At 48.3% G+C, this 24,557-nt stretch overlaps 1 protein-coding gene and 1 long non-coding RNA gene across 6 annotated transcripts in view; one reads left to right on the top strand and one right to left on the bottom strand.

The window, feature by feature from the left end:
- The first annotated feature begins 7,988 nt into the window (after window positions 1-7,988).
- Tbc1d2 (TBC1 domain family, member 2) overlaps window positions 7,989-24,557 on the top strand; it is a 48,309-nt gene continuing 31,740 nt past the window's right edge. For 2 of the 4 annotated variants that reach the window (XM_063287625.1, XM_063287627.1), the window contains exons 1-3: window positions 7,989-9,484; window positions 13,034-13,175; window positions 21,280-21,427. In XM_063287625.1, the coding sequence (XP_063143695.1) occupies window positions 9,122-9,484; window positions 13,034-13,175; window positions 21,280-21,427 (653 nt within the window). In that variant the 5' untranslated portion in view covers window positions 7,989-9,121. The remainder of the gene's footprint in view (window positions 9,485-13,033; window positions 13,176-21,279; window positions 21,428-24,557) is intronic. The other 2 variants (NM_001399163.1, XM_063287626.1) reach the window with 2 other exon arrangements.
- LOC134478963 (uncharacterized) lies at window positions 15,512-17,186 on the bottom strand. Of its 2 annotated transcripts, none has more exons than XR_010051793.1 (3): window positions 17,080-17,186; window positions 16,222-16,300; window positions 15,512-15,671 (listed from the first exon to the last, which is right to left on the bottom strand). It is a non-coding gene; the product is annotated as an uncharacterized LOC134478963 (long non-coding RNA). The 2 variants fall into 2 exon arrangements; XR_010051794.1 differs by having other exon boundaries at window positions 17,050-17,182.

Below are 24,557 nucleotides of genomic sequence, written 5' to 3'. Positions count from 1 at the left end.
ACACACACACACACACACACTCACATACATACAGACACAGACAGACACGCTCACATAAACAGACACACACTCACACATACACACACTCACACATACACACACTCATGCACTCACACACACATACCCATAAACACACATACACACACTCACACACACTCACACTCACACACACACTCACACACTCACATACATACAGACACAGACAGACACGCTCACATAAACAGACACACACTCACACATACACACACTCATGCACTCACACACACATACACACACTCACACACACTCACAAACACACTCACACACACACTCACATACAGACACACACACATACACACATACACACACATACACACAGACACACACACATACACACACTCACAGACACACAGACACACACACATACACACACTCACATACACACAGACACACATACACACACACACGCACACACACACACTCACATACACACAGACACACACACATACACATACACACACATACACACACACTCACATACACATAGACACACACACATACACACACTCACATACACATAGACACACACACATACACACACTCACAGACACACAGACACACACACACACACACACACACACACTACATGATAAAAATTTTGAAACAGAAAACTGGTATTCCTAGTGCTGGAGAGACGGATCAGCTCTTGCTGCTTCCAGAGACTCCACGTTTAATTCCCAGCATCCACCTGTCAGCTCACAACTATTAACTCCAACTCCATGGGATTCAACACTGTCATACACACATACATGCAGGCAAAACACTAAGACACATAAAATAAAGACAAACCATGAAAAAGATATTACTAAAAATAGATAAGTTAGAAATCAAACTGCACTCCCGACAGCTTTTAACACTGTAATACGCTGTGTAATCACACTCATGTAAGTTACTCTTATTCCATACTAGGAAAAGGGAAAAGGGACATGAAAGAGAACCCCAAATAATCTGAAGGTTTTTTTTCTTGGTTCTTTTCAGGCAAATCTCTGTATGTAGTGAAACGTACAGTGATTATTTCAGACCTAACATTACATTTTTTACTCATATCTTTTTTAGTTATTTTAGCCTAATTATTTTTGCTTAATATATCTGAACCACAGTCAAGGCCATGACAATTTCGAAAGTGTTGACAGGCAGTGGTGACTTACGTGGGAGAGGAGTATAGAGCCAAACAAACACAAATGGAGTTAAAATAAGATGGCATTACCTTAGTCATTTCGGTGGCCCTGGTTTTCCCGGAACTCTCTTAGTAGATGGTCTGACCTTGAACACAGAGCTCTGCCTGACTCCGCTTTTCTTCTTCCGGGATTAAGGGCATCTTAAAGGGATCTAAGACAGACTTAAGTTCTTCATGAAAATACACATAATTCGGTTCTAAACAGGAACATGTGATTTAGATAGAAAGTTTCTCTGGCTTCCACTAAATAAATAAGGTGGGAATATACTAAAGGTTTTTAAGAAATTAAATTAGTGGCATGTCTGTGTGAGATACTTATGGATAAAAGGTTACACACGGATGCTTTTAGGTACTTAACAAAAGATTTTTAGGAAAGCTTTGCAAGAAGGCAGTATCCACAAAAGCCACAAGGGGTCGCTTTCTGACAAGTTCCTATTTACAGTCAACCCAACAGTGGGAGGAAACGTGAGGGTTCTTGTTGATGACTCTTCGACCTGATTAAGGGGGTGGGGGGAGGATGCATGCACTAGAATAAGTGACACCCCATACCTCTAGATCAACAGGGACTCCCTCATGTTCCTAAACACACGGCAGAAACCTCTCTTGTTCCATTTTCTCTTTTCCCTGGAGTATATATAGAGTAGTAACAGTCCATGGGCTATCTGCAGCAGATGTCAGGATCCCTGTTTTTAGGATTGGGGAACTAAGGCTGAGAAAAAAATGTCGCTGCTAAACTATATTCTGGAGGTCCAGTTTCCTAGCCCCCAACACACCAGCGGGGCAGCTGGGGCTTGTACAGCCAGACCTCCTGATATCCATTTTATAGTACAGATGGTTGGGAGCAGGGTTTTACTATTTGAAGTTTTAGCATCTCTCTCTCTCTCTCTCTCTCTCTCTCTCTCTCTCTCTCTCTCTCTCCCCCCCCCCCCGCTCTCCCTTCCTCCTCCCTTCCTCCCCCTCCCTCCCCCCCTTCCCTCTCTTCTCCCGCTCCTCCCCTGCCCTCTTTCAATCTTTATTCCTCCTGAGCTCCTGTCCTGCTCTGGAAACCAAAGATTCCAAGATCAAGGGGCCCAGTGCAGAGTCCTGGCTTACAAATGGCTGTACCAGTAAGATGCCATCTGGCCGTTTGGCTCCTCCTGATCTAACTAACCCACCCAGACTGCAACAGGAAGACCTGATGGTGTACAGCAGCCTGGTTCTGTAAATCAGAACCCCGGTATGGGTCTCTGGAGGTCTCGCCATGGGCAGTCCCTTTTCTGGCTCAGGCAGTGTTGGCAAAACTCCATTCCAGACAGCTGTAGGACTGAGGGCTCCATTTTCCAGCTGGACAAAACGTTCCTAGAAGCGTCTTTCCTGCCCTCCCACATAGACGACCCAGCTGCATAACACTGGATGTGTCTCCTCCGGCCATCCCTATTCCTGCAGTTGAATCTATTCACCTCTCCAATTTGAAAATTAATTCAGAATGCTCTAAACTAAGTTGTGTGATATGACTCACATTTATGCTTATTCGACGTGGCTTCCAAGAAAGTTCCTGGGTGTGCTAAGCCATTTTGAGCAGCTTCTGAGATGCACTCTTTTTTGGCTGGGGTGGGGGGTGGAGCGTGGGTGCCGTGGTTAAAGCAACAGAAACCGGTTCCCTCACTGTTCTGCAGTCTGGGAGTCCTAAGCTGAGGTGTCTACAGAGTGGGTTTCATCTCAGCCTTTGCCTGGCTGTCTTCTCCGAATCCACAGATGATCTGCCCTCTGTGTGTGTGTGTGTGTGTGTGTGTGTGTGTGTGTGTGTGTGTGTGTGCACGCGCGCTCGCCTCCTAAGCTCATTTCATAAGGCCCTTCCTAGTAAATTAGATTCTTTTATGTAACTTAACTCTTTAAAGCCCATCCTCAATTATAACCATGTTCCGAGGCACTACGAGGCAGGCCATCTCATGAATTTAAAGGGAGGATATATTTCAACCCTCAGCAGGCTGGGAAGTGAGAAACCTGAGTTATTTTTTCCAGCATGCCCATGAAAGGGAAATTTCCTGGGCTGTTCTTACACCTGTGCCACAGATGTTGGGTGACATATATAGACACTGGTATAGATTCTGATTTTTTTTCTTTTTTTGAGATGGAATCTGCTGTACTACAGTCTGGCCTCAAATCCACCTTATAACTGAGGATGCCATGAACTTCCCTCTTCCAACCTCTGTCTCTCAGCTGCTGGGATTACATGGATGTACTCCTCCTGTGACTGGTTTGTGTAATTCTGGAGGTGGAAGCAAGGGCCAGGACTTTGAACCCAGAGTCCTGTGCATTCAAGGTAGTCACTCTACCAACGGCAGCATGTCCACATACCTAAATTTCTTTCCTTAAGAGTGGCTAGAGAGGGGTTGGGGATTTAGCTCAGTGGTAGAGCGCTTGCCTAACAAGCGCAAGACCCTGGGTTCGGTCCCCAGCTCCGAAAAAAAAAGAAAAGAGAAAAAAAAAGAGTGGCTAGAGAGATTGGCTCACCAGCTAAGTGCAGAGACCCCACATGGGTAGCTCACAGCTGCCTGCAACCCAAGCTCCAAGGAATCCAGTGCCTCTGACCTCTGGGTGTGTGTACAACTGAAGAGCATGTGTTTACACACAGACACATGCATATAATTTAAAAAATAAATCTTTTAAAAAAATTCATTTTCTTAGAAAAGTTCGAAATTAGCCTGTTTTGATGTGTGACCCTTGCCCCTGACTGTCTGTGGGGTTTATTTCATGGTGCTGGAGATTTGAACCCAGGCCCTGTGGGCTGGGGGGTGCATGCACATTCACCAGACATGCTCTACAACTGAGCTACCTCCCCAAACCCTTGATCACTTGTATAGTCCACAAAGTGTCTGAATCAATCACAGCCCAGAAGTGTTACCCCTCTGGCTAAAGCAGAAATGGTTTGTCCAAGCTGTCACCACAAAGGCCTGGTATGAAGTGTTTGAAACAGCCCTAAGTCTGTGCCTTCTAGAGCCAGGATGATCTGTGACAATCCTTCCTTCAATCCTTCTGTTCTTCCTCTTTTATTCCCTTCTTTGCTTCCTCCTGTATATGTGGGGTGTGTGTGCACTTATTATGCCTGTAGGGGCCTGGAGTTGATCCCATTCATTGTCTTCTACAACTGTTCTCCACTTTATTAAAGCAGGTCTCTTACTGGACTCAGAACATGCAGATTCTGGATGCCTATCTGAACAGCTTTCGCCAGAGTCCCCGATCCCAAAGGCTGGAATGATGAGCAGACACCACATCTACCCAGCCTTTACTGTTAAATGGGACCTAGGAATCCAAACTCCAGCCTCCACGTTTTCAGGGCAAGTGCTTTATCCACGAAGCCATCTCTCCATGTTGCCCCCTCCCCCCCTACACACACACACACACACACACACACACACACACACACACACACACACACCACTTTCTCCTTGACAGGAAGAAGTAGGCACAAACAATATAACACATCTATAGCACAGGCTACCCTTGGACTTGCTATGGAGTGGGCTAGCCTTAAACGCCTCTTCCTCCCACCCCTACTGCCCAAGCGCCATCAACTGCAGCCTTTTGCATAGTTGTCTCAAGGGGTCCTCAAGTATTCCAGACGGCCGGCTCAGGATGAAGACAGTTGAGTTTGCTGTCTGATAGTCTTCATGTCTATAAAGATGGGCAGCAAAGAGGCCAATAGCTTCTAACTAGGAAGTAAAGACCCCCACCCTGGTCCTTTTCACAGGAATATGAACATCAGAAGAGTACTCGCAGATATAAACTCAGCCTATCCTAAACATTAACAGCATAGAGAATCTCGAAACTGGCTCAACAGGCCCCAGGACCAAGCTCTCTGCACAAAGGGGATTCACTTGTCCCACAGGAGGAAAATGCAGGGAATAAGAGACAAAGTCAGATGGGGGAGAAGGGGAAAGGAACAAAGGGAGGGGAAGGAGGAAATGATCAAGAAAGAGGAGTAAGGGGCGTTTGTCATGGAGGATAAAGGACCGCCCCTGGATAGGGAGTAGATGGAGGCTACACATAGGAAAATGGCAGTTTATAAAAGTGTAAGAGGAAACCTGTGTTAGGATGAGGTTTTAATTTTAATTGGGCAATGTTAATTAGGTGAGCAAAGGGATGTTTTTTGTTTTTGTTTTTTCTTTTCTTTTCTTTTTTTTTCGGAGCTGGGGACTGAACCCAGGGCCTTGTGCTTGCTAGGCAAGCGCTCTACCACTGAGCTAAATCCCCAACCCCTCAAAGGAATGTTTTGATTTCTGGACTTCATTGGTCACTTAAGATCTGTCCGTTGGGGCTGGAGAGATGGGTCAGCAGTTAAGAGCACTGACTGCTCTTCCAGAGATCCTGAGTTCAATTCCCAGCTACCACATGGTGGCTCACAACCATCTGTAATGGGATCTGATGCCCTCTTCTGGTGTGTCTGAGGACAGCTACAGTGTACTCATATAAATATAATAATAAATAAACCTTTAAAAAAAAATCTGTTCTTTGTTACCCTGGCAACCATTGTTCTGTACCTGGTCTCTGTGAGTTAACTATTTTAATTTATATGCGCCCTCTGAACTTGGCTTCTTTCACTTAGAATAATGCTCAAGTTCACCCAGGCTGTTCCAAAACAAAAACAAAAACAACAACAATAACGACAACAAAAAACCAACAGGGTTTTCTGACTTTTAAAGACCTAATATGCAAATCAAAAACTACAATCCAGAAAAATTAAATGGCTTCCCAAAGCTCACGATTGTCATTGTGCCAAAATTCTGACAGCAGAGTCTATGAACTCTAGTGACTTACCTGGAGGTGATGGTTTTAGGTAGGAACAGCATTTTATTGGCTTCTCCCCTCCCCCGCCCAATTATTTATAATGGCCATTTCTACCTTTTAAAATAATTGGTGGTGGGGGCTGTGGATGTGTGTGCATCAGTGGATGACTCGTGTGTGTCAGTCAGAGGGCTTGTAGGAGTCAGTTCTTTCCATGTAGCTTGTGGGATTGAGGGATTGATCTCAACTCAGTCAGACTTGTGCAGTGAGCGATTTATCCACCGAGCACCCTGCCAGCACTATGTCCTCTTGTACTTAACAGTTATGTAGGGGATTTGATTTTATTTCAAAATCTTGAGGAAATTGTGATTAACTTTTTATAATTTAAAATTTACACTCTGTGTGTGTGTGTGTGTGTGTGTGTGTGTGTGTGTGTGTGTGGACTTGCACCAAGGTCAAGTGACAACGTTCAGGAGCCTGTTCTCTCCTTCTGCCGTGTGGGACCCAGGGACAGAACTCAGGTAGGTCGTCAGCTTGGACAGCAAGCACCCCAAGCCATCTTATGAGCCCAAGATTAACTTGTTTGTATTACTTTCACACATGATGTCACTGGGTGAAAATGTTTGCGCAGATTCTTTATGAAAACCAAAATTCTCTTTCTACCATAAGAGACTGTCTGCTGTCTATGAGAGTCAGCCTTATTACAGCATTCTTGTTACTTATTTCGTTCCTTTGTATGGACTCTCACAAAGACTAAAAGCAGTACTAAAACCCATTGCAGGCATGGAGGTGCATTCCTAGAATCTCAACAATTAGGAAGTGGCCCAAGAGGGCAAGGGGAAGCGAGTGGGAACATTATTCAGATACAGGAAGACAAAGCAGCCCTTCACTCCAGAGTCTGGTTGAAGTCTCTTGCTGGTGAGACTCTCGAGATGAGGAACCGCTTCAGGCCTTTCTCTCTTCCTAGCGGTAAACCTGCAATTTTTTTAGGAATCTCACTAGAAACCCCCTCTGAGGTAGGAGATGCTTTAACTCCCTCGTGCAACTCTAATTGATCCTGGTTTTATCTTATCAGTTTGTAATTCCAGCTGAGGTCCCTCCGGAGCCAGCCTAACTCTCGCTATTGAAAAGGAAGTCAAAGGTAAATTTCTTAGCAATCCTTTGAGATGTCACTTGAAGCCACCAAAATAGTACCTGCAGCTAGAGCCAAGACACTGAAGTAGGACTTTGAGAAGTCCACACCCATACTCTGGGGCGTGCCTTCTTTCCCTGAGCACCTTCCTAATAAACTGCAATTCTGCTTCTTACTGGTTCACCCCCAGCTCATTTCTGCAATAAAGGCGAGGATTCAGTTTCATGAGGGTTGAGGTCCCTAAAAGTTTAAGAGAACTCACAGCTCTTGTGTCTGGCTCTGCTGCCATGGCAACTGTTCAGAATTGAAAGTCCTATTTGGCTACATAGCAAGCTTGAACCCAACCTGTGCTATATGAGCTCCTATCTTTAAAAAAAAAAATGGGGCTGGAGAGATGGTTCAGCGGTTAATAGCACTGACTGCTCTTCTAGAGGTCCTGCGTTCAAATCCCATCAACCACATATTGGCTCACAACCATCTGCAATGGGATCTGACGCCCTCTTCTGGTGTGTCTGAAGACAGCGACAGTGTACTCATATACATAAATTAAATAATTCTTTTAAAAAATGACATTGGAACATTCCCCAGTTTTCAGTGGTGTGAATTCTACTAAATACCTTATTGTCCTCTTGGTGGCTTACTGCTTTGAAGTCGTTTATTGACCTCTAGGTGCAGCTAACATTTATTGAAGACTTGCCCCTTTCTACCTTCTGTATTAAGAGCTTCCTACATATTATAAAAAAACAACTCTAAGGATAGACAGCTGTGGATCGAGGAAGTACTGAAGGGTTTCTTTAAAATGTAAAATTATGAAAACTAAGTACGATGGCCAATGTTGATTTGGTATGAGAAAATAAGCTATTACCAATAAAGAGATCCCCCTGGTATTTATTTAGTAGACAATACTGATTGTAACCTTCCCCATTTGGCCTCTGCCAGTCTAGGAGAGCTCCTTAGTTTCACCATAAATTCGCTTGTAGTGGAATGGAGTGTAGGTGTGATCACTCCATCCTTACATGAGAAAACCTTGGCAGTAAAAGTCACTCAACGCTAGAGAATCTTAAAAATATACAGATACTCGGAGTGGTAGCTACTGCCATACTTCTGCCCCATTAAAAACCCCTTGCCTGTAAACGGACTGTAGAAGGGAGTTGAGGTGATGGGCTAAAGTAACAGGCAAGAAAGATGACGCTCCAGAAGAGAGGAAAACCGGAATAAGGTGTACCACTCTAGGGACGAAATACTCCTTGGGACAGTAGTAAACTGAAGCAGGAAGTTGCGGGAGTTGGCTGGATCCTAGGCCCTTTTATTTAAAGTTCAGCTACATCCTAGATGTGCTCTGGGTTCCCGCATCAGGACGCCCGAGGCAAGGCGACTGGAGCTGTAAAGGTGAATGCAAGCCAGGGCAGGGGTGGTGGCCTACTTAGGCCGGAGGTGACTGGGAAAACTTCCAAAGTTTTTTAGGTTCAAGAGCGGCGCCCCGCAGCGCCGGAAACGGAGCTCCCCGCCTCGCGTGCACTCAGCCAATGGCTGCGCGATGCGCCGTCCAGCGGTAGCTCGCTTAGCACCCGTAGGGTGGCGGCTGTAGAGGACGCCATCCTCCAACGCTTCCACGCGAACCCAGCGCCCACGTAGTTTGGCACGTCTCTCCTGCATCCCTGCCCACGGTTAAAGTGCCTCAGAGAAGACCCTTGTCTTTAAACTGAAGCGCCCGCACGCACCTCAGGCGAAGGAAGCAACATGGCCGACTGCGCGGAGGAAGAGCCGGAAGTGGCTTTGATGGGCGGTGTCTGGGGGCGGTCCTCGCGTGATAGGGGCGGGGCCTGCCGCCGGAGCTGGGTTTGCAGTCAAGTGTCCTAGGCACTCTCTCCACCGCCAGCGCGGGGCTCTCCGCCTTCTTCGGGGGGCTGGACCGCATCGGCTCCGCCTAGCCAGGTGTCGTCGGTTCCCAGGTGCTCGCCGGACCTCCGGCATTCCGGTGCCGCAGGCCTGTGCAGCGGCCAGCAGCGATGGAGGACACCCCCGAGCGCACTCCTTCCTCCGAGTCCATACAGCCTCCGGGTCTGGCCAGGGAGCCCGAGGTGACATCTCCCGGGGACTCAGAGGGCTGCGCCCGGCCTCTAGACCCGGCCCCTAAGAAACTCTGTGGGTATTTAAGTAAGTTTGGCGGCAAAGGACCCATCAAAGGCTGGAAATGCCGCTGGTTCTTCTACGATGAGAGGAAGTGCCACCTGTATTATTCGCGCACCGCTCAGGATGCTAACCCCTTGGACAGCATCGATCTCTCCAGTGCCACCTTTGACTGTAAGGCGGACGCTGAGGAGGAGGGCACTTTTGAAATCAAGACTCCTAGCCGAGTTATTACCCTCAAGGTAAGTGGAACTCCCCACCCTCCAATCCCTTTTACAGCTCGAGCGAGTTTGCAGGGCTAATGCATGGTCACCGTAAATTGACCCGGACGTTGATCACCATGGAGTGCCCAGAGCCTGGAGCTGTCCCACTTAGCTTTCACCATTTCTTTATTGCCTCCCCAAAGGCAAGAGTGAGGAATTCCTTTTATGCATCAAGAAACTGAGTCATAGACAAAGGGGAATGGCTCAACCCGGGCACTTACAACGATGTCGTTCACTTTTTGGAATCTTCCATGATGTATCAAAACTTTGGTGGTGCCTAATTACCCAGTTTCCTTAACTTATTTCCTTAGTACTGAAGCAGTGAAGATACTGTGGTTGCGTTCTTTGAGGCCAGGATCTGATTCATGTCTTGGTGTTTTGGCCAACGAGAGTGAATGCAGACATGGGCAGGGGCTAGGAAGGGGAATGTGTAAGTTCACTGATCGGCCTAAATGGTTCATCCAGGCATGTTTGAACTAGTGAGTTCTTAGTAAATGCCCTTTGAATAAACACGTTTGCACACACAAAATGATTGAACCACAGGTCAGAACCTATCTATCATGTTAAGGTGAAGTGACCTGTCCCCTAGCTGGGAAGACAGGTGTGGTCTTAGTTCTTTAGGCCCTGGAGTGCAAGGTCTTCCTTTCCACTGCCTGGTCTCCCTAGGTCCTCAACCTGTAGCTGTGCAGATATAAGGACACCCATAGGTTTAGTTCTCCTTTCCTGGCAGAGTGTGACTAGGCTGGAATCCAATTTTTAGACCAGAAAGGACACTTTCTGGAGCATATGGGCTTAGGTCTTGTGTTCCTTCCACGAGGCAAGTGCTGTTGGACAGGGTCCCTTAGCACATGATTTTTTATGTATGCCTGGCTGTGTGCTAGGCTGTGGGGCGTGGAACAAGTCAGACTTGCTCGGCTCTACCCCTTATTCTCGAACAGCTCCAGGTGTGATGGTAAAACTGGCAGGCACGGTTAAGTGCCTAATGGAGACTCTGTGAAGAGTTCAGACAGTATCAGTGTGGTGACAGAGGGATCGGCTCCTCCAGATGAGGAGGGAAGTTTTTCAGAAAAGCGTCACTTTAAATAAAAAACCATGGGCTTCTTGACGTGCAATGGAGAAAGATGGGTGATGCTGAGAGAGCATATGCGCACAGGTGGGGACACACAGTGTGATTACATGTTACAGGCGAGCCACAGGAGCCTGATACACATAAGTGCCCAAAGGATGGAGGTGAAGGGGAGCGCATATGTGCACAGGTAGGGACACACAGTGTGACTACATGTTACAGGCGAACCACAGGAACCTGACACACATAAGTGCCCAAAGAATGGAGGTGAAGGGGGAGACATTGGTGAGTGAGGCCCAGGCACCTGGACTTTGTCTCTAGGCTGTAGAAGTTGTCTGAGCCTTAAGCCAAGTGAGTACAATGAGATCAGAATGCTCCGAGAGCTCAGCCTGGCTGTTAGGCAGAGAACAAATTGGGGTACGAGGAAGCTGGTTACCAGAGAGCCCAGGAGGGAACGATGGCTGAGCAGGAGCTGCGGCCCTGAAGGAAAAGCAGACAATAGGGGTGTTAGGTCAGTAGATGCAGGCTATAGCCATTGGCTGCTGGCCTGGTTGCAGTAGTTCTGACAGAAGAGAGCTCACAGTGAAGAGATACTCGGATCCGTGCTATCTGAAGTAAATTCTGGCCAGACCTAAGGGCTACCTCATGAATCTGAGTGTGAACTGAGACCACATGTCCTGGCCTGTCACAGGGTCTCCAGCATTAGCAGAGCCTCCTGTCAGAGAGGTTGCCAGGCGTGAACATATCAGACGAGTTCAGGAATAAAAAGAGGTGCTTGTGTTTGTCCGGGGACTCTCAGGTTATGGTGAAGACTAAGAGAAACTGGAGTTTCTGAGGAACAGAGTGTGGAGAGAGGAGACTGGTAGATAACATTCTGTCTTATTGATATCTGAGTAACAGATCAAGAGACTCTCATAGAAATGCCTGTGGTCTGGTTGAGTTTCTGTTTCCTTGAGAAACACCATGACCAAAAGCAGTTTGGGGAGGGCAGGGATTTATCTGGCTTCCTTACACACCACAGTCTGTCCCTGAGGGGCAGGAACTCAAGCAGGAACCTGGAAGCCGAGACTTTAGTGGAACACTGCTCACTGGCTTGCCTTCTCTGGTTTGCTCAGCTTCCTTTTTGTATAGCCTAGAATCCAGTGGTTCTCAACCTGTTGGTTGCAAACTCTTTGGGGGTAGCATATCAGATATCCACGTTATAATTCATAACAATAGCGAAATTATAGTTACGAAGTAGCAACAAAAATAATTTTATGGTTGGGGGTCACCACGACTTAAGTCACAGCATTAGGAAGGTTGAGAACCACTGACCTAGACATGCCTGCCTAGGGATGGCACCACCATCCCCTACATCCCCTGGGCTCTCCTACATGAATTTGTAACTAAGAAAACACCTCACAGACATGGCTACAGGGCAATCTGATCTAGACTGTTCTTTGATTAAGTCACCTTTCCCCAGGTGAGTCTCAGTTTGTGTCATGTTGACAGCTGAAGCTCACTGTGACAACCTTTCGCCCTACCCAGGTCGCACCACATCTGTGGTCCTCTTGAAAGAATGAGCTAGCCCTGGTTGCTCTGTAGCCTTTTGCCATCCTTTTGTAGCCTTAAGGCTGTCTACTCCAGCAAGCCACCCATCATCTAAGCCCAGCAAAGCCTGTGCCTTTAAAATTATGTTTAAAGTAAAGTTCTAGTCTACAACTGAGAGACCTAGTTTCTGGGGTCTGTCCACTTGTAGCCATCTGTGGAAAAGGGCTGTTCTCTCCTGCCTTCTTCCTACAAGGTCCAGCAAGCTAATGGATGTAAAAACATCTGTTTAGTCCATCAGTTGGGAAACTACTGAGTGACATCAGGCTAGCTTGTTTGCAGTGGTGCCGGGTACTGCCATGTTATCATAGTATATACGTAGCTTTCCTGCCCCGATTCACGGTCATGAGTTAGTGTATTTCTGCAACAGGAGAGGTTACCTCCTTCCCACAGAAAGGCATTGAAGACTTGATGTCATTCAAAGAGAGCCGTGGCACTGGGCCCTTCCAGGTCACAAGTCAAAGCTCTCTTCTCCCTCGTGGCACCTCACTTTCTCTGTCCAGGGAATGCATTTGCGTACCTGCCATGTGCCAGGCATTGGACTGAGCACTTTATTTCATTTACTTTGTCTTCATAATCACTGTCTAAAATTGGTAGCATCCTCACCACAAAGCAACTGAGGAAACGGACACACAGAGACATTGAGGAACCCCTAAGCAGCAAACCAGAGCCTCGTTCTTTTGTTGTGCCATTCCAGAAGTGGATATAGACACACACACACACACACACACACACACACACACACACACACACACACACAAAATGGTGATGCCTTTTTTCTGGCAGAGTTCCTAAACCTTCTGTGACCTCTGAAGGCCAGGCCTAGTGCCATCCTAAGGCCCGGGACCTTACTAACTAATGCTCGTGCTTCTCAGGCTGCCACCAGGCAAGTGATGCTCTACTGGCTACAGCAGCTGCAGATGAAGCGCTGGGAGTTCCACAACAGCCCACCTGCACTTCCTGCCACCCCTGCTGCCGCCCTGACTGAGAATGGGCCCACCCTGCACCTCAAGCTAGGTACCAAGGGGATGGTCTCCAGGCACATACCCAGGCATTGGATAGCCAGGCCTTTCCCCTGTTGCTGGGAGCATGGGAGGAGCCCTCTGCCAAGAAGCAGAACCAGGAATGAATGGGATGTAGGATTGGTTAGGACAGGAGCATGGGCTGGCTGCTTGAGTTCAAGTCTCAGCCACGGGTGACCTCAGGCAAGTCTTGGCCAAGTCTGTCTGGGATTCAGTTTCCTTCCCTTCCACATGAGGTGAAAAAAAAAAAATTGTATCCATCTTAGCATTCTTCTGAGGCTTAGCTGAATCCACATGCCTCACATGCTTAGAGCAATGTCTGCAATGTCAGAACCCAGAACACTGTAATACCCCTAGGACATCTCAGGAAGTTACACCTGCTCAGTTGTGAGAAGGGTCAATGAGAAAGCGCAGTGCTGGCTTCTCACACACTTCTGTGATGATCTGATGTCTCCATTACGTTAACCCTGATGTTTTCAGAGAACAAAGCTCTTTGTCCTGTATTACGTACAAGTGAAGTTTCTTCTCTCTCTCTCTCTCTCTCTCTCTCTCTCTCTCTCTCTCTCTCTGTGTGTGTGTGTGTGTGTGTGTGTGTGTGTGTGTGTGTGTGTGTGTGTGTGTGTTTGAATTCAGGACCTCATGAATGTTAGCTAAGCACTCTGCCATTAAGCTACCGTCCCTCCCCCTGGATTTGGGACAGACAGAATCTTGTTGTGTAGCCCAGATTGGCCTCAAATCTCTCAATCTTATCCCAGCCTCCCTGGCACTAGGGTAATAAACTTGTGCCATCACCATTTGCTGTGAGTGAAGGCTTTTTAGATCCCAAGTTGCAGAATGTCCCAACATGGAGAAGCCTGAGGAGTCAGCCTTTCTCCAACCACTGTGCTGTGGCTGGACCACCTACAGCTGCCACTGCCAGAGCCTGAGTCAGGTCCCAGTATGGAGTCAGTGTCTAAAATGCAACCACTTCAGTTGACAGGCCAGTTAGCCAGGGCAGGGCTGTGGCCAGACGCCTCCTGGACCACAGTGCCCGGGTGCTTCACATGTCCGACACTGAGTACACCTGTCTAGGAGAGTCCCCCCTCCCTTGGTCGGCGCCCAGTTATTCTCACAACAGCAGGCGACACCCTACCCTTCCTCAGTCTCTACCAGCAAGTCCAATTAGACACTGCCCTGGCCTCTTACCCATGAGCTGCATGTCAGTTATTATTCCCTAGGTTAACTCTCTCAGAAAACTCCAGCATCCTCATCTCCAGTGGCCTCTCCCAAGCCCGGTGTCTGAACCCATCCTCTGTAGTCTGAGTGGGCTTTCTAAAATGATAACCCACCAAGATGGGCAGGTTCTTGCCCGTTACTTAGGGCTTGCCCCCTGACCCTCATTACGTTCCTGCCAGCCCCTCAGAACCCACTTTGTGCCCGTGCTTTAGAAGGAGAGTCTCGTGTCCCTGTTTTGCCTGGTAAACTCCTGCTTATTCTGTAAGGTGAGGCCAGTGTCTGCTTATTTTGTCAACCTTTCCTTGGATGCATTCCTGGACTTTGTCACCTAGACTCAATGTAGGTCCTTTGACACTTCTTCAAACACTGCAGAGAGACCAGTCCCGTGGTGCTCTGATGACCATGTCCTTGTCAGTCTCCACCCACTAGCCATTTAGAGTAGGGACGATTTATTTCTTTGTGACCTGTGTCCTTCGTCACCTGGTTCATAGTGTTCAGCCTGGCACAGTAGTTATTTGCAGAGTGAATGTGAGGGTAAATATATCGAACTTTATGACTAAGGAAAGGACTGTAAAGTGTGATGTTAGGCACACAGGCCTCGTACATGGAGGCCTGAGGCTGTTATTCACTGTGGAACCTACAAGCACATGTGTACTAACTAACATAGCATGTATGTTAACACTTAACTATCACAGTAGTCCATGCTGTGCACAGTAGTCCATGGTGCACAGAAGTAGTATTTCTGTCATGAGAACACACTCATGCTATTCTTACCTGTGCATGCTTGTGCAGGACTATCATAGTAGCATGTACATGCTGTTATTATCATAATCATACCTACATGCTACTGCTGCCGGGACAGTACGTACACCCACGATCACCACTCTATAACAGCTGCTCCTTTCTTGTTGTGAACAGCCACTAACTTCCTTGGGCAGCCTTTTATTCGTTTTGTTTTGTTCTTGTTTTTGCTATGAGACGATGTGTCATGTAGCCCAGGCTGGCCTTGAATTCACTCTGTAGCTGAGGCTGTTCTGGAACCCCTGAGCCTCCCACCTCCTCCTCTCCCCAGGTCATGGGATTTCAGGCACAAACCACTGCATCCAGCTTCCGACGGGGTTTTGAAGGGTTTATTTGCACCTATCCTTCTTCTGTGGTTCCTACCAACCCCCTCTACCAGTCAGCCAGGCAGCCTTGTCTGTGTGGAAAATTATAGCCTGAGTCGACAGAGTTGCTGTGATCGCTTCAGAGAAGAGATGAGGAGAGACCTGCCTTCCTGTGTGTTGAACAGAAAGAACTAGGCTGTAAAGGCATGGTGTGGAACCCCGTTGCCCTCTTGACCTGTGCCAGACCTGGTCCCCATTCTAGTTCTATAGCTTTCCTTTGGTACACGTGACTAGGCCTGTTTGAGGTCAGCATAGCTTTGTCCATGGGGCAGGCAACATGCTGGCCCTATAGCCAAGGTGATGGTGTCCCAGGGAGAGCACTGACTGAGATTCTGGAAGCAGATGTATGGATTTCCCTTCTGACAGCCTTTCCATCCTATAGCAAACCCACCCCTGCTGGAGCCAAGCCTGAGGGGAAACTTCCTGCATCGCTCATACACGCATGCCCACACACACAGAAAGGGCTGTATGGAGTCCGTTGTTGGTTTGGTTCCTCGCTTTGTAGCCCAAGATGGCATCAGTGTCACTCTGTAGCCCAGGCTGGCTTTAAACTTACGGTGATCACATATGCTACTCTGCCTGACTCCCCGCCCCACCCTCCGGGAGTCTTGAGCAAGCTGGTGAACCTTACATTAGCTGTTTGGAGCATGCCCGCCCTACCTCAGCCCCTCCCCATCCTTCCTGAGGAAGCAGAAGGCCTCCTGATCCACTTCTGACTTTGAGTCACAGAGGCTGGGTCCTGAGGGGAAAAAAAAAGTCCTGTCACAACCTTGAGCAACACGAAGGCGTGTTCTCCACAGCTCTTTAGCATTCCCATCTCTAGTGTGTACTTCACCTACACAGCGGCCTTCAGAGAGCCAAGAACAGTCAGGAAAACGGACAGATTCCTATAATTGCACACCGCCAGAGGAAGTCACAGCTTACAGGAGACATTCATAAGTGTCTGTCATCAAAAATTCCCATACCGTTTACCAGTATTGCTCTAGCATGGGCGAGCATGGACGAGCATGCGCCATCCCGTTTAACCCTTTGTCTCCCAGGTGTTGTTCTTGGTTTTTATAGGAGAGGAAGCAAAGGCCCCTGGTAAGGAACTTCCCACACTAAAATTCAAGCTGCAGCCTACAAGTTCACACCTTAGGACTGAGGGGGCATTCAGGGCTGTCCCAGGGAAGCAGCAGCCCTCTCTTTGTGTGGGCAGGGATTTCCTTGTAGTGATGAGCCCAAGCCCTCAGGGAAGAGAACCCTGGAGAGCTGCTGGCCTGCCTAGCATGGCCCCCTCACTGGGGCCTTCCTCCAGGGCAGAGGAGCTGAGGCCTCACACCATCAAGTCCACCTCCAGTGGAAAGTGCAGTCTCAGCATGGTTAGACCACCATGTGTGCCTGTCCCTCTTACTCTTCAGCAGGTGGTGGCTTTCTAGGCAGAGTGAACAGAGCCTCAGCGAACAGAGTGGAAAAGGCAAAGTGGCCAGATTACATCTGAGCTCATACCGCCCGTTGGCTTCGGCCTTCACCACAGACCTTAACCTCTCAAAGCTGTTCTTACTGGAGATACCCAAGGCAGCGTAGTGCAACCTCAGAGTTGATCACGGGTCACAGGCGAGAGGGTGTGAGAGACCTGACACTGCAAGAGAAACACAAACTAAGAAACTCGGATGTTAGAAAAACTGATTTTTATTTGCTCTGAATGAGGGAGAGGGAAGGTGGTTAAAGTATTGATGAATGAGAAAATATTATATTGAATCTGTCCAAAATCTGAAAGATTGGAGTGCACATTACAGAGCCTCATCCTTTTCTGTTTCCATGTCCTCTGACCTTGAAGAACACAGGGTGGAGAGCAGCCATTTTGACTCTTCATTTGCTTGTTTTGGAAACAAGGCCTGGCCTCCAATTTTCCAACCCAAGGCAGGTCTAGCACTTCAGGCTTTTGCTGAACAACAAAACACGCACACACGCACACACGTGCACACACACAGACACACATACACACAGACACTCCCCCTCATACACATACACACATTTACACAGAGATACACACACATCTATACACATACACACACACACACAATCTCCTCTCACATATATGTACAAACACACATACTCTCCCCAATCTCTCTCTCTCTGTCTCTCTCTCTCTCTCTCTCTCTCTCTCTCTCTCTTTCTCTCTCTCTCTCTCTCTCTCTCTCTCACACACACACACACACACACACACACACACACTGTGACCCATCTTCCTAGCCACACCCCACACATGGCCTTCCCATGGAGTTTCCTGGTCCTTGTCCACAGATTGGGCTCTGGTGCCCAAACCCTCACTCCTCATGCATGTCAGGAGTTGGCTCAGGCTACACTCTCAGCCCTCACAGCCACACCCTTCCTCCCTGAGGGAGTCTTCTCTGACTTGAGTTGGAAGGATTGTCTCAGCCTCCCAGAACAGCCCTGTGCCCCAGCTCCCACCTGCCTGGGTCTGGAGTTGTGATGTCTTCCTCTCACTGGCTTCTCCGTAGCCTCTCTATCTGCATCCGGCAGCTATGGCTCACCTCACTTTCTCCCGCCCTCCCTGAAAGCCCAGGTCCTGTCTGGGGAGAGGGGGAGTGGAAAGGAGGCCTTGAAAGAATGGCTTTGAGTGCCGTTGCCAAGTCAGCTGACCAGCCAGTGCAGTACAGGGCCTGCTGGGAATTAGCAACCTGTGACCTACTACTGTTTAAGGGATTACAGACAGATTTTCTTGCATTTGCCTCCACCCACACACTACCCACCTCCCGAGATCACCGCCGTGGTGATGGGTGCTTTTCTATGCACACCTTCTTTACAGATGTGACACACAGATAAAGTCCTAAAGTCATACGGTTATTTTTTTTATTTTCCCACTTTCTGCAACGCTCCCTATTAACTTGCAGACCTGCCACATCCTTTCTCTTACACTTCAAATGGTGGTTTTTTTTAGCCTAGAAACATTAAACATTTTGAAGTCACTTGCTCTGGAAAGATTCTTGTCAGGATACTCGGGGAGGCAGCAAAGAAAAGGTAGCCATAGTTGATCTTACAGACACGGCCAGTGTTAATGCTGTGCTGACCTCCTCCTCCTCTCCTGTTAGTGTACTTTGGATCACATACCAATGCAAAACAGCTGTACTTTGCTTTTCAGTATTTAGGGTCGTGATTGTAACATTTCTCTATGTTTTAAGATTTCTTTGTAACTTCCTATTTATAATGAATATAAATTTGTTTTCGAGTTATGGAAGTAGACCTAACATTTTTACAGTAGCAAATTTGGTGAGGAGCACAGTAAATTGAGAGTAGTGGGCTCACTCATAATCCCATCGTGCCACCCCAACCACGCTTAAGGATCCGAGCATTTGACAAGTTAGGTCAAGGGTCCCTCCACGTGGCTACATAACGGCTGTGCGCAGTTATCAGGGCATGCTGTTTGTCTACAGAGCTAGCCGAGACAGGTCGGCAGGTCCAAAACTAGAAGATACTCAAAAGCTAACGCAGTTAAAGGTCATGCAGATTCCAGAACAGTGAGTCACCGGGCTCCCTCTGTTCTAATCTTAAAAATCGAGCCTTAACCAGAAAGAGACCTCTAGCCTGAGACATATCTTACCCAAGAATATTAAACCTCTTACCCACTTACTGCCTTTATTAGAAATGTCCTTTATGGCAGAAGGTTGTTTGGTTGGTTGGTTTTTTTGTTTGTTTGTTTGTTTGTTTGTTTGTTTGTTTTTGGTTTTTCAAGACAGGGTTTCTCTGTGTGGCCATGGCTGTCCTGGAACCTCTTGATAGACTAGGCTCAAAGATGCCGATTTCTTGCCTCTGCCTCCTAAGATTAAGGGCATGCCCCACCTCCGACTGGCATAAGCAGAGGCTATCGCTTCAGACTCATCCACATTGTGCCGGGGAATCCCGGTAAGGTGTGTGGTGCCCAGGCAGGAGCCTACAATCTTTCCACTTAGCAATGTTATATATCGGTGCAGAAGAAACACTGACGATCAGAGAGACTGGCATCAGGTAGCAAATCAGTTCAGTGAGGTTGTAAAATAACCTGCTTGGTGTCCCTTGGTTGGGTGACACTAAGACCCTGTGACCCCAGGGATTGTTCTTAGGTTTCAGTTTTGAACTGCCCCGTGACAAATGGCTGATATTTGGATGCCCGGTGATGGCTGACTAGAAGTCTTTGCTGCTAACGGATCTTAAATCTTGTTCCTATGTGCACCATGGTTGTTTGTAGCCACCATAGTGAGGGTGGCCCCAGACACTCTTAAGGTCAAGTCGTTTGTTTTGATTGAGATCTGGAACCTTGAATTATGGAGGTTACACATCTCGGCGACACCCCTCACCCACAGTCTTGTGATGGAGACCAACTACAACTCCATTTCTCCCTTCCTTCTTTCCTTCCTTTTCTTTCTTCCTTCCTTCCTTCCTTCCTTCCTTTCTTTCTTTCTTTCTTTCTTTCTTTCTTTCTTTCTTTCTTTCTTTCTTTCTTTCTTTCTTTCTGTTTTTGTTGTTTTTCAAGGCACAGTTTCTCTGTGTAGCCCTGGCTGTCCTGGAACTCTTTTTGTAGACCAGGCTGGCCTCAAATGCAGAGAGATCCACCTGCCTCTGCCTCCTGAGTACTGATATTAAAGGTGTGTGTCACCACCATGCCCAACATGTAACTCCCTTTTTTCAATCTAGCATTTTCCATTTAATATTGTTTTCTATGTCTGTTCTTTTATGTTCTCTAGAGGAAAAGGTTTCACTGTGTATGCCAGGCTGGCCTGGCACTCAGAACAATTCTCCCGCTTCAGCCTTCAGAGATGAATCATGCTGCCCACTTCTCTAGTGTCTTTCGTCAACATTTTTTACGTAGCTGAGGGACAGTTGTGTGGAGGCATCATGATTTACCCAGCCTCCTCCTGGGTTGTAAAATCTTCCTTCCCAGCTGAGCTTGGTTGTGTGTGCCTGTAGTCCTAGGTACTTGAGCATTGGAGTGCGGATAACAAGAGCAAGGCCAGTATGAGTAATTTAGTGAGACTCTACCAAGTAAGGGGGGCCTAGAGAGCTGGCTCCATAGAAAACGGGTTGCCATGCAAGCCTGAGAAACAACATTCAGGTCCCCAGAACTCATGAAAATCCAGGTGGGCGTGGTCCCTGGCTCCCTATATTCCTGGGGACAGAGACAGGAGATCCAGCGCACTGGATAAACAGACTGTCCTAATCAGCAAGCTCTGGGCTCAGCGAGAGACGCCATATCAGTGAATAAAGACAGTGGTCGAGAAAAGTATCTGACCTCAACCTCTGGCCACCACACATAAGCACACGCATTTGCATGCGTGTCCACACACATGTGAACATGTTGTATATGCTCCCTCCAATACATACATGCACGTGCTAAAAATAAAACAACGTCATCAACAACAACAAACCTGGAAAAGGTTATTCCCACTTTAAGGTACTACACATGACCCTAGGATAGACCTAGGCCTCAGCACATCAAGATACAAATGGCTTATCAGATACAGCAGATACCTGTGGCCTGCGTGTCTGTGAAGGCTTCAGCAGCAAAACAGATCATTCTGCAGCCACTTCGCTGCCATTAACCTGCATCAAGTTCACTAGCTGGGTAGCTGGAGCAGCCCCAAATGCTGTCAGAGATGAGCCCATGGTCCAGGACTAAGTCATCCCTACCGAAGTACGATGGTTCGTGCCAGTGCTGACTGACTGTCTTTGGCTCCCTAGAACAAGAGGAGGCTGAGCTGGAGGAGTTCCTGTGCCCTGTGAAAACGCCCCCTGGACTTGTGGGTACAGCAGCGGCTTTGCAGCCTGTCCCTGCCATGCCCTCAGCCCTTCAGAACATCTCCCTGAAGCATCTGGGAACCGAGATACAGTAAGTGCCAGTGGGTGGCCAGACCACCAGCACCCCTTTTCTGTGAGCTTCATTCTGGTGTGGTCCTGGGGAGAGAGGTGGGAAAAGGGTGGGTCATGAGCTTATTTTCAATCAGTCACATTGTTAATTAAAAAGTCCCAGCACTCAGGAGACAGAGGCAGGAGTGTCATGGGTTCTAGGCCAGCCTGAGTTACATAGTGGGATCTTGCTTCGAGGTCACCAGAGTTCCCGGAATGTGTTCCTAAAGATGGAAGGAACTCCACAGAGCTGTCCCCACCCACATGTTGTGTGGTTAAGCACCAACCACCCCACCCCACCCTACCCGGACACACCCCACCCCACCCTACCCGGACACTCTGCCCCAACCCACACCATGCCACACTTAATAATAAAAGTTTAAAAGGAAAAGCATCAAAAATTCCCCATAGCTTTATCACTTGCCTTGCCTAGCAGGTGTATATAGTTCTATACATTCATGTACGCTGAGATCACATCAAACGATTTCATATCAAACTGTTCACTTCTAACACATGTACACCGTCTTGTCAGTCGTGTCAGCTACTCTGTGGTGAAAGTGTTGAGACAAAGTCTTACTCTGTGGCCCCAGGCTAGCCTGGCTGTCTGTCATTTTGTGGCCCCATTGGCCTTAAACTTGCAGCAAACCTCCAGTCTCAGCTTTTTTGAGTACTAGAATTAGAAGCATGAACCACCATGCTAGGTCCTGGCTGCTTTTTAATTTTTTTTATTTTGTTATTTTATGTATATGTATGTCTGAGAGGGTAGTGCTGTCCTTTCCAGGAGAGAAACAGAGAAAAGATGAGGTGTGTCCTCTGGAGCCTGCAGGCTGGAGGAAGAGCTAAGCCACAGCCATTTGGACAGGGGCACATGGAGCCCAGTCTGAGCTGGAAAGAGAAGCCTGGGGGACACAGAGCATGAGTAAGCACCCAAGGTGCAGGGCTTATCCTTCAGGAGTGTGGGTGTCGGGAACACGCCAAAGGGAAGAGGAGCCTGGGAAGGCCAAGGCAGCTGGTTTGACCTGAGGGAGGCCACAGCCACCGAAGTGGAACAGGGGAGGGACTCGTGGAGACTGAGAAAGGAAGTTTCACAGCATAGCCCAGGCACTGCCCTCCAGGCACTTGTGAGAGCCCAGTTACAGGGCAATGGCTACATTGCAGGATGAGCTCCCTGCACTTCCTGGAAACCCAAACAGCGAGCATGGTGAGATGAGAGCTGCCTGCATGCCGGGCACAGGCCCTGGCAGGCCTTGAGCTTGTGTGCGTGTGTGTGCGTGTGTGTGTGTGTGTGTGTGTGTGTGTGTGTGTGTGTGCTGTGGGGTCAGGATGAGGAGAGTACTGAGCACCACCACAGGCTTTGTTGGGACGAGTCTATAGCGAGCCACTACGAGTTCCAGTCAGACCTGGCACTCAGCTCTCCTGTACGTCCATCGGGACACGGTATAGCACTCACCTCCTGGGCTGTCATGAAGGTAAAATGAGTGGATTATCATCCTGTCGCTCTTAGAACATGGCCCAGGGGACGGCCCAGGCAGTGTATGCTGTGGCTCTATTCCTAATCCCCATAGCAGAGGGCCCTGTCTTAGTCAGGGTTTTGCTGCTGTGAACAGGCACCATGACCAAGGCAACTCTTATAAGGACAACATTTAACTGGGGCTGGCTTACAGGTTCAGAGGTTCAGTCCATTGTCATCAAGGCAGGGGCATGGCAGCATCCAGGCAGGCCTGGTGCGGGAGGAGCTGAGACTTCTACATCTTCACCCGAAGGCTGATAATGGAAGGCTGACTCTCAGGCAGCTAGGATGAGAAAATGTATAACCCACACCAACAGTGACACACCTACTCCAACAGGGCCACACTTCCTAATCCTCCCACTCCCTGGGCTGAGCATAAACAAACCATCACAGGAGGCAACCCAGGAGGATGATGGGTTGCTTGGTGCTGGCCCTCTTGGTGGCCATCACCCCTGTGCTGCCCAAGCCTTTCAGAACACAGCTGGGTTAGGTATTCTTTTCACCACTATGACCAAATCCCTAACTGAAGCGACTCAAGGAAGCAGGGCTTCCACCACGTCCAGGAAAGCACAGAGGCAGGAGCTGAGCACGCTGCATTCACCGTCAGGAAACAGAGATGAATTAACAGTAGCTCAGCTTAAAGCTGCCTCCTATTCCGTCTGGAGCCCTCCCTGCCCGTGGATGCCGCTGCCCACATTCAAGGAAGGGGTCCTCCCTTCAGCTAAAGCTCTCTTTAGGTTCCTAGGGAAGCACCCTCAGGGATACACTTAGAGGTGCGTTTCCATAGTGGTTCGGACCTAGTAAAGCACACATTGGGGATTGCCCGCCCTAGAAGCCAGCCACAATACAGGGAGAGCAACCCGAGTGCTCCGAAGCAACATTGATGAAGAGACGCTTCCTCCAGGGACTATGGCTCACCCGAGTGACGGCTTCCTGGACAGTGGTTAAAGGTAGAGAACATCTATCCCAGAGAGATACCACCAGCCAGGACCAGAAGGGCTCCCTTCCTGCCTTCAAGTTGAGGTCTTCTTGCTCTCCCATATGCAAGGCCCACTAGTCACGGCCCTGTGGCATGCTGGGGAAATTCATCTCTGACAGAGGGAAGTGTGGGCAGTGGTGACTGCCACACCACTAGCCAGTGCTTTTGGCTGTCGCACGTGTCCCTGGGTCCTCCCCCAATTTCTGTGGCTTGCACCCTTGAGACCTATGGGTAGCAGTGCTCAGCGCAGCCTAATCCCCATCTCGGTGGCTAACAACCTCTCCAGCATGCCCACTTGCATTTATTTTCAGATGAGAACCAAGAAGGGAAATGACCAGACCAAGAGTCAGGGCTCCTTTGTAACCAAAGGTCAGGGTTTTAGGATCCTAATGCTGAGCTTACTCTGAGTGATGACTATAGTCTTTGCCAGTCCATGAAAATACAACCCCATTCTTTTCTTATCCTGAACCCAAAAACAAGCAGACTGAATAAAACGTTCAGAATAGTTTTAGGCTGGTGAGATGGCTCAGCAGATAAAGGTGTTTGCTGCCAAGCTTGAGGACCTGAGTTCGATCCCTAGGACACATTTAGAGGAGGGAGAGAATAGAGGCCCAAAAGTGTTCT

The sequence above is a fragment of the Rattus norvegicus genome, chromosome 5 (assembly GCF_036323735.1).
Source record: "Rattus norvegicus strain BN/NHsdMcwi chromosome 5, GRCr8, whole genome shotgun sequence".
NCBI classification, from domain to species: domain Eukaryota; kingdom Metazoa; phylum Chordata; class Mammalia; order Rodentia; family Muridae; genus Rattus; species Rattus norvegicus.
This window is presented reverse-complemented; position numbering and strand designations above follow the sequence as displayed.